Source organism: Oncorhynchus masou, chromosome 33 (genome assembly GCF_036934945.1).
Source record: "Oncorhynchus masou masou isolate Uvic2021 chromosome 33, UVic_Omas_1.1, whole genome shotgun sequence".
Classification (NCBI taxonomy): domain Eukaryota; kingdom Metazoa; phylum Chordata; class Actinopteri; order Salmoniformes; family Salmonidae; genus Oncorhynchus; species Oncorhynchus masou.
Genome location: NC_088244.1, coordinates 34010027 through 34020593, shown reverse-complemented (window position 1 = coordinate 34020593; position 10567 = coordinate 34010027). Strand labels below are relative to the sequence as shown.

The following is a 10567-nucleotide window of genomic DNA, read 5'->3' as shown; positions in this document are numbered from 1 at the left end:
ATATCATAATACTGACTTATTTGAAAGGATTGGCACACCTGACCTCTTTATATACACACGACACTGTGACCCAGACATTATACAAATCAGTCTGGGGTGGTTTTCAGCAGTTGCCATGGTGACACGGTGTGGATCTTCTTTTTCTACCTCTTGTCAGACCATTGGCTGATCTGGGTTCAGCTTGCAGTAATGAAGGGGATACTATTTCCTGCTTCATCTCCTACAGATTGGCAGTGAGATTAAGCGCCAAAAGAGGACCCCTCTCCTCACCACTACTGGGGACCTAACTCCATAAGCCATCACCTTGTCTATTCATTTTACAAAATTGAGAAAGAAAAACAAATGTATAGCTGGCGCACACACGCAAAAACACGCACGCCGACAGTCTTGCGCACACAAAATTGCTAGCTCAAATACACAACCATACACAAAAAAACAAGCACAAACACACAAGCATGCACAAAGATGAACAAACAAGCTCGGAGCGCTCCTTTATTCCACTCAGAACTTTGTAAACAGATTTAAGGATGTTACTTTTTTTTTGCTATTTTTTTTGGCGATCAACTAAGGTCTAAGGACCAATTTGAATTGAACGTGAAGCTTTGCTTCTATTTATGGTTAACGGATTTTTGGAAGGAAGCTTTAAACCTGATGGCAGGCAGGGCACATGGAGTGGTTGATGGGACCCCAGCTGCCGTCTTGGAGCCAGTGGTGATTAACAACATAAAACCCTCCCCACCCAGTCCTGCCTCGGCCCAACCTCCAGGCCTGAATGACGAAAACATCCAAGGGACAGGGATACAGCCCTCAGCCTCATTATCATCATCATCATCATCATCATCATCATCATTCACATTATTATCAAGCCTTATCATCATCAATCTTATCTGTCTTTACCATGGAGTTGTATGTAGCCGAAGTGGGGGACATGGAGAGTCTGAAGGAGTGTTTATGTGGGGGTTATTGGGGTTATGAGGGGCAGTTTTTGTCCTTGATGTCCACTGTAGGATGGGGGTCGCTGGAGTTCTGCCGTGTTCTGAGGGGAAGGGTTGGTGTTGGAGGGATGGAGGGGTAAGTTTCATTCTTCTCCAGGGGTTCTAGTGGGGTCTTCACAGCTCTGTGTCTGCCAAGTTGGCGGTGGAGTGGCCGTTGGTGGGAGGGGGCTGGGTCTTGGCGGCCTCTTGGGAATCCCCGTTAGCGGGCTTCTCCCGGGTCTCAAGGGGGTTGAGAGGCGCCACAGACACCAGGGTGTTCCCCTGGTTCTCCTCATCCACTGGGTACGCATCCTCAGCCTGGGCAAACACAAACACGGTCAACATAACATCAACATGCTGCTGGACTATTACAAACAAACGTGGATGGATATATTTAACAATATGCTACTGTATACAGTACACACCACCGATTTGGAATGTTAGAATCTAATAATCACTGGAATTGATTGAAAGTATCAAAATCCCTTCGAGGAGTTGAGCTGCAGTTGGGTTTGAGCTACAGTAGTGACTGAACAAAAGCAGTGACGTCCGCAATATGGCTCTACTCTCTGGGTTTCTCTCTAAGGCACATACCTGGTGAGGGTTTTTATCATGTGACCTCAGTGGTCTTAGAAAAAAAAACAGCTGTAGCTCTTTGGCAAGGAGATGAAACCGTTGCACGCACACACACAGCTATATAGATCTCATTATATAGGGTGTGTGCTGCTGGAACTCACAGTGTTACTGTAAGTTCTCCCGAGTGGTGCATTGGTCTAAGACACTGCATCTTAGTGCTAAAGGAGTCACTACAGACTCCCTGGTTCGAATCCAGGCTCTATCACAACCGGCCGTGGTTGGGTGTACCACAGAGCAGCGCACAATTGGCCCTGCATCATCCAGGTTTGGCCGGTGTAGGCCGTTATTGTAAATGCAAATTTGTTCTTAACTGACTTGCCTAGATAAATCAAGGTTACATTTTTTTTTAAGAAAAAAATTATAAAAGTTCCTCTGTGACAAAGTGTTTTGATTATTTTCTCATTTTGATTTGTATGAGTGTTAGAAATATCATGAAACTGAAAAACCTGCCTACAAAAATGTGTGTATTATATTTTGGGGGAATGTACAATTTTATTGAAAGCACCGAGCTTTGCATTTTGAATGAATGGAACACAGGTCAGTGAAAACATTGTTTGAAATCACACAATGCTAAAAACTCCATTAAGCTGCACAGTGTACCATCTACAATCAAATCATTGACAATTTAACCCGGTGGAGCTTCAGCGAAGGGGATAGGGCACATCTGGCCCATGCTCAAGGTTAATCAGTGCTGCAATACAATACAGATCAACTAATGGGTAGCACCCTAAGGTCATTCACAAATGAGATCTAGGGTAGCCTACATATTGCAACTAGAATCTAGATGCATTGAAACAACGGTCAACCACAACAGTAAACAGGTGAATAGCCCTACGTGTACATACTGTACTACCTCAATCAGCCTGACTAAACGGTGTCTGTATATAGCCTGTCTTTTTACTGTTGTTTTATTTCTTTACTTACCTATTGTTCACCTAACACCTTTTTTTGCACTATTGGTTAGAGCCTGTAAGTAAGAATTTCACTGTAAGGTCTACACCTGTTGTAGTCGGCACACGTGACAACTTTGATTTGATTTGACTGTAAGTAAATAGCCTAACAACGATGACTGACCAGCCTCATGCCCTTGGCGTTGTGTCTCCAGTGTTTCTTCAGACAGTAGCCTCCGATGAGGGCAGCAGCCAGCAGCAGACCAGTGACGAGCAGAGACACCAGCACGGTGGAAGAGTGTTTACCCCACTGAGGAGCTGCCTTCACCACACCCAGCTACAGAGAAAGAAAAGAAATCGAGAGAAAGAGAGAGAATGAACAAACGAGAAATAAATAAATAGAGAGACAGAGATGACTGGTTAATACTGAGTTATTTAATCATAGTGACCCTACTGCAAATATGTTATATTTAACATTTCTCAGGCAATTAGACTTTCAAACATACAGAACATCTAAACAGATGAAAAGGCTTTCATCAGTTGGCAGACATATTGGATTTTGCAGGGAAAGTTGCCTTTCAAAGAGTGGTGGGTAGATGGACCAGAAACGGGAAAAATGTGCCACCAACAAGTTAGCTAGCTAACTAAAAAAGATTGGCAGATGAAGACGGATGCTGAAAGCAGTCGAAGAAGGAGACGTTTACGACATAGACGGTAGATTTTTTGCTGGCTTGCAGAGACGATAGCTTCGTACACAATCTTGTCATCAGCAGTGTAGATGTAAAGCTAAACTAATTGTGAATTCAGTAAAGTGTAAATTATGAAGACATTGACAGTTTTCAAATTGGTGACCTTGCTAGCCAGTGGCAATGAATTGGTGAACTTGCTAGCCAGTGGCAATGAATTGGTGACCTTGCTAGCCAGTGGCAATGAATTGGTGAACTTGCTAGCCAGTGGCAATGAATTGGTGACCTTGCTAGCCAGTGGCAATGAATTGGTGACCTTGCTAGCCAGTGGCAATGAATTGGTGACCTTGCTAGCCAGTGGCAATGCAGCAAATACATCCCAAAAATAAAAGACATGCAGCTAGCTACTCTGCTCATGAATCTAGGATTGCTTGCTAGCCAATGTGCTAACCTAGATCCCACCAGATCTCTTGCCAATTGAACTCCATTGCTGATTGTATATTTTTTTAACCCTTATTTTACCAGGTAAGTTGACTGAACACATTCTCATTCACAGCAACGACCTGGGGAATAGTTACAGGGGAGAGAAGGGGGGATGAATGAGCCAATTGGAAACATGGCATGACAATAATGATAGCACCGACCGTCTTAACCTTAGCCTCACTCATTGGCATTTCAATATGGCTGTTCAAGTGATTAAAGTGAATGGGCTCAATAACTGTATCTAGGAGGGGACCAAGGTAGAGTTTGTAACCTAGACTGGGATACTCAGGACAAGACAACATCACAGAGAGATGGTGGGGAGGAGGGACTCTCGCCATCGTTGTGATCACAGAGCTGTGTCAGTTGGTAGAGGCGTCATTGGGGTGAAGGGGACTCTGGGAAGCTGGGAGAGATTCCTCACCCTGGTGACGGGACTGTTCACTCCCGGGTTTTATATTAAGTCCAAGTGATTTGTAAGTGGGGCCTTGTGTTTCCCTTCCCCGTTTGGTTCTTTATACTCGCGGTGTCTCTCCTATAAACAAATTGCTGTCGCGGTTGCTATGAAACAACTAACTAAAGCCGTCATGGCACTCGTGTCACAGTACATTCAGAGTCGTGTAGAAAACATAGTATAACATGAATAAATACAGTATTGAACACTCCATCTCTAGTGCTAACAGGGATCATACCTGGCCCTTGATGTCTTGGCTGTTCAGGCTCTCTGACAAATCTTTGACTCCACCTGTTAGGGGAGAGATAAATGGCAGTTGTGAAAAAGGCACCTTTCAATTTCCAATAATCAAATACTCATCATTCCAATATTCAAAATGTTAAAAAAATAATCGAACACATTATAGTATGACAGACAACACAGGTAAATCTACCATTAGAGCGTGTCAAAACCAGTGTGTTAGAGTTGTCCTCCTGGAACAGTTTAAGGTTGCAGTCTCCTGTGCACCAGGCTGAATCCTCCATGATTCTCTTGGTCACTGACTATGGGAAAAACATTTCAGATTAACGATCATATCGTTTTGCTCACTATTTGAACTATAAGACATACAATTATTTATAATATGTTAAAACCCCAACACTGATTTCTAATCTGTTTGTTCTCACAGACAGGCGGGGTTCCCTACAGTCTTTTGGCATGCCCTGTTGTACAGTGAGTATAAGGAACTTGGCTGCTCAGACTGTGTTGGTGGTGTCCTAAGCAGGGCATGTCAATCCTCATCTGAACATCACCACACCAAACACACAATGACGCCAGTATTTGAGCCGTCTGCTGTGTTCCCACAAATGTACACGATGCTCTCTCTCTGCATTCTCTCCCTCTCTGTAGTGTTGATACCTCTCAGGTGCTTCACAGTAGACTTGCAGAGTGTTAAAGGTTACTGTAGGTGTAACGTCTGCTTCCAACTCACACGCTCAAGTACGTAGATCTCCTGAACGCAGCTCACTTTGCAACCCACCTTCCAGCTCACACTCTCAAACACATAGATTCCCTGAACGCAGCTCACTCTCCAGATCCCAATCGCCTGAATTCTAATCACCTGTTCACACACCTGTATGTCATTATCACACACTATTTAGTTCAGTTCTTTGCACCCCGTCATTGTGAGGTATTGTTTGTTTTGTGACACACTTCTATTCGGAGCCCTGGGTTTCCTGTAATTTATACCCATGTATGATAGTTTTTGCCTGCCTCACTAACGATGCCTTTTGCCTGTATTTTAGCCTTGACCTATTGACCTCTTGCCTGATCTCCTGGACGACATTACTAGCCTTTTCCCTGCCCGTACTGTTGTCTTTTTGGATCCCTTGTATATGACCTTCTGCCCAGCTACCTGCCTCCTCCTGTGGTCCTTTACAATAAACACCTGCTGTGCCCTGCACTTGAAACTAGCTCTCTGTCTTCCATCGTGTTCATTACAGTAGGCTGTTATGTCCGTGCGTTCACCACGCCATATGCCTTTGCGTAATGGAAGAGACTCACTCACTCACCAGTGACTTTTTAAAGCAGGGTTCCGGATCTCTATGTTCATCACAGTGGGCCTCTCAAATAAAATGTTATTTGTCACAAGCGCCGAATACAACAGGTGTAGACTTTACTGTGAAATGACTGCTTACGAACCCTTCCCAACAAGGCAGAGTAAAAAATGTATACTAAAAATAGTAACACAAGGGTAATAAATATGTATAATAGTATTGAAATATGATTCCATATGTGTTATTTCATAGTTTTGATGTCTTCACTATTATTCTACAATGTAGAAAATAGTAAAAAATAAAGAAAAAACCTTCAATGAGTAGGTTTGTCCAAACTTTTGACTGGTACTGGATATATATTTACTGCAGATGACCATATTAATGGCCACTACTCTAGGTGTGACAGGACCAAAGATTGAATCACCTGACAAAGTAAAAGCATTTTCTTGTCTATACATAGTAGTCATCAGCGTACATTACCACACTTGCTTTTTAAATTACAAATGGTAAATAATTTGTAAAAATGTAGCAGAAGGGGCCTAGACAGCTGTCTTGCGGAATCCCACAGCTTAGGTGTATACTGTATGAGAAACTTCCATTAATAGAAATCTGTGTTCTTCTGGATAGATAGCTTTCCATCCAGGATAGTGAAGTGGATGTGAATCCATAACACTTGAGTTTACCTGTCAATAGCACATGATCAATTACATCGAAAGAATCACTAACGTCTAACAACACTGTACCCACTAAATTCCTGTCATCCATACTCTTTAGCCAATCACCTGTCATTTGGGCTAAGGCCATACATGAACAAGGGAACAGCTTAGTAGAAGTTGAAGTCGAAATCGAGGTTGATAATCTGATGTCCAGAAGAAGTGCTTTGACATATGTAATAATAGTATGAACTTTCTGTACAAAAAAAGTATAGATAAAACACAAAAAAGTCACTAAATAGCAAAGTCGGGTAGGAACTCGTAAGATGTCACCCTTCTCCGTCGCGCCTCACTCTTAAACCACGACTCCATGTCTGCATTTCTATTTCTAGGTCTGCGAGAGTGCTGTTTTCTATTGACATTTGAGTGAGACTAATGTCTCTGTTCTTTATAACAATTGTGTTATTATTAGGTGCTGCTATTTATAGGGAGTGTTGACTGGTTCTTCAGAAAAAGGGACTGCTTCTCATGGGAATTTACAGGGCACATTTTTTTGAGACTCCATTACATGACTTTTCTCATTGAGAGATTTTCCTCTTCTTTGGAATGGATCTCGTTTAATGGAAAGGGAAAGGGGAATACCTAGTCAGTTGCCAGCGACTCATGCTACACCCCTACTATTCTTCCACTGACCTTAGACCCCTAAAGCCCACAGAGGCGTCCAGGGAAGAGACATCAGTCCTCCTCCTCATTTATCTCCTATGACGACAGATGGACGGATGATTTAGAACGGCTAAAGAATATCTGAGAAAACATCTGCCTTTATCAGGCCCCATATTTCCAACGAGCAGTTTGAGACGTATTAATCTTTCCGTGGCTAAGTGGAATGAAACAGAGACTTCCTCCCGGGCCAAGGTGCTGGGAGCCAGATAAGGGCCAGGGTATAAAGGAATGTCGCACCAGGATTGAGGGGTAAGGGGCCACAACTTTTGCCTCCTGTCTGTCTATCTCTGTCTGCATGTCGGTCTCACAGGTAGCTGGTTGGTACAGGCTGATATCTCTGTTAGTGTTGTGGTTGGGAAAAGAGTACAGCACAGTATGCACTGGTAGAGGACGGGGGAGGGTAACTGTACCAGAGATACCCTTGTTAATTGCTTAGACTATACTGTACTGTAACAGATGAGACCTGGTCATGTGGTACACCACAGAGGCTAATAGGGCATGTGAAAAGCCCATAAGGATGTATTTCATAACAACAGTAAAACATGTCGATACTCACACAGCTAGTTTCTGAAGAAAGCTCCACCTTGACTGTGTCTTTGTCCTTCACTGCCTCCTTGTCCACACACTCAACAGTGGGCTGTAGAGACAGAGACGGCAGCTTTCAACTCAGTAATTGACATCAGTTTTGTAAACGTATCTCTCCATTCACTAATCATCTGCTACATTCCCTCAAATCAAATCAAATTTGATTGGTCACAGGTGTTTAGCAGACGTTATTGGGTGTAGCGAAGTGCTTGTGTTTCACAACATTCACCCAATACACACAATGGAATGAAATTAAGAAAATATAAATATATGGAATATCTGAGCAATGTCAGAGTGGCATAGACTAAGATACAGTAGAATAATATAGAATACTGTATATACAGTACATATGAGATGAGTAATGCAAGATATGTGAACATTATTAAAGAGACTCGTGTTCCATTTATTAAAGTGGCCAGTGTTCAAGTCTATGTATATTGGCAGCAGCCCCTTTACATTGAATTATGATACAGGGAATTTGGAAGAAATGTACTGTCTTGAGCCTTCTTTTAGCACGTTAATATGATACAGCATCTAAATGCATTGTAGGCATTCCCCACCATGATGTAGTTGGGTATTACTCACAAGAACAAAAACAGGGGCCTGATGCACAATAGGTGCGCCCGGGTCATCAGTAGCTTCAGTGGCCTGTGTGTCAACACCAGGTCCAGCTGTGGTGCCAGAGGTGTCAGCTGTGGTGCCAGAGGTGTCACCTGTGGCTAAGGGGTCATGATCTGGCACCATGGAGGTGAAGGCAGTGTCTTGGTCTGGTACTGGAATGAAGGTAGTGTCCTGGTCTGGTACTGGAGTACTGGTCCCAGAAGTGTTGTCAGCTGCGGAGTTAGCGACAGTAGTGGCCTTGTCGTCTACAGGGGCTTGGGGTTCGATGGTGGCATCAGTACCTGTTTTTTTATTTTTTATTTTTATTGAAAACATACAGTTCTGAATACCCAGTCCTCTTGACCACCCTCCGGAATCCTCACAATCCCACCCACATGCCCCATCACAACCCTAGTTTTTGACCTATCCTAACCCAGTCACCTGATGGAAGACAATGGAAGTGAAGAAGAAAACAAACAAACATGCAACAGGTACTGGTAGAAACGAACTTACTGGACAGGTGGACAGGACAACGTATAATAACAAACCGACAGTTGTGAAAGGGAGGTGACCAAACGAATGGTCAAGTGGATTGAAGTTCATTTGGGAGGAAGACTGTTATTGGGGACGAGTTCTGTTTGGTTTTCGCGTCATCTTTTTTTATCAACACAATTTGTATCTAGTTCGATGTTCTTTAAATAGAGAGAAGGAAATGAAGAACAAAAAGTAAGAGGACTATCAGATGGAATAATAATAAACATCAGTACCTTGAGTGTCGTCTGCGTGGGCTGGAACTCCTAAACCGGCAGAGCAGTGTGATCGTTAGAACTCTGAGCACTAGGCCTAGTAGCTCTGCTGAGGTTATAAATGTCATTAAATGCATTACAAATGGGTGGAATGTAATTCACTTATAGATGATTGACCATTGGTTAATGGAAAGGTATTATACTCATTACTCTACCCTATAGTCATTATCCAGAGCTATACAAAGTCTCTACTTCTATCAATATTATGTTCCTATCATTTTAATAGGTGCTTTTACTACATCTTAAAATCATGATCCTTTGTCATCTCCTTGGATCCTCCATAGCATATAGGCCTAACTACTGACTTCAAAGGTTTGATGTGGACTTTGGTCAGGAATCTTACCTGTTGCATTTGTGGGTGCAGTACCCGGGGCGTCTGTGGGTGCAGCACCTGGGGCAGCTGTGGGTGCAGCACCTGGGGCGGCTGTGGGTGCAGCACCTGGGACGTCTGTGGGTGCAGCACCCGGGGAGGCTGTGGGTGCAGCACCCGGGGCATCTTTGGCATCGGATGTATGAGGTGTATCAATGGAATCTTGACAGTGAACTTCATCTGGGCGAGAGAAACCAAAATGAATCAACATGTAGACCTGATACCATTGCTAAGATACACTATATGACCAGAAGTATGTGGACACCTGCTTGTTGAACATCTCATTCCAATTTCATGGGCATTAATATGGAGCTGGTCCTCTCTTTGCTGCTACAACAGCCTCCAGTCTTCTGGGAAGGCTTTCCACTAGATGTTGGAACATTGCTGTGGGGACTTGCTTCCATTCAGCCAAAAGAGCATTAGTGAGGTCGGGCACTGATGTTGGGAAATTAGGCATGGCTCGTAGTCAGCTTTCCAATTAATGCAGGTGTTTGATGGGGTTGAGGTCGGGGCTCTGTGCAGGCCAGTTAAGTTCTTCTACACCGATCTCGACAAACCAGTTCTGTATGGACCTTGCTTTGTGCCTGGGGGCATTGTCATGCTGAAACAGGAAAGTGCATTTCCCAAAATGTTGCCAAAAAGTTAGAAGCACAGGATCATCTAGAATGTCATTGTATGCTGTAGCGTTAAGGTTTCCCTTCATTGGAATAACAGCCCCAGGCCATTATTCCTCCTCCACCAAACTTTAAAGATGGTACTATGCATTGGGGCGGGTAGTGTGATTCATCACTCCAGAGAACGCTTTTCCACTGCTCCAGAGGACAGACAATTTCTACGCGCATCGCGCTTCAGCAGTCGGGGGTGACATTCTGTGAGCTTGAGTCGCCTACCACCTTTCGGCTGAGCCTTTGTTGCTCCTAGATGTTTCCACATCACAATAACAGCACTTACAGTTTACCGGGGCAGCTCTAGCAGGGCAGAAATTTACCCTACCCTAGAATGCTGATTCATAACGAGCAAGTACATTTTGAAAATCATTTGATATGATTTATCTGTCCAAATGTTGAGCAATTTCAGCATTGTTCCTATGGGCAGATGAGCTAGCTTCTTAAAGATAGGGGGCAGTATTTTTCACATCCGGATGAAAAGCGTTCCCAAAGTAAACCGCCTGTTAT

General features: G+C 43.5%; 1 protein-coding gene across 2 annotated transcripts in view; it reads right to left on the bottom strand.

Annotated features, from left to right (window-relative positions):
* Positions 1-466: 466 nt before the first annotated feature.
* LOC135528350 (mucin-5AC-like) overlaps positions 467-10567 on the bottom strand; it is a 31444-nt gene continuing 21343 nt past the window's right edge. The window contains exons 2-9 of one of the 2 annotated variants that reach the window (XM_064957375.1): positions 9366-9572; positions 8984-9013; positions 8202-8491; positions 7588-7668; positions 4554-4662; positions 4359-4411; positions 2685-2837; positions 467-1292 (exon numbers count right to left, since the gene is read on the bottom strand). In XM_064957375.1, coding sequence (XP_064813447.1) covers positions 1110-1292; positions 2685-2837; positions 4359-4411; positions 4554-4662; positions 7588-7668; positions 8202-8491; positions 8984-9013; positions 9366-9572 — 1106 coding nt within the window. In that variant the 3' untranslated portion in view covers positions 467-1109. Of the gene's footprint in view, positions 1293-2684; positions 2838-4358; positions 4412-4553; positions 4663-7587; positions 7669-8201; positions 8519-8983; positions 9014-9365; positions 9573-10567 lie in introns of both variants that reach the window. The other variant, XM_064957374.1, reaches the window with a different exon arrangement.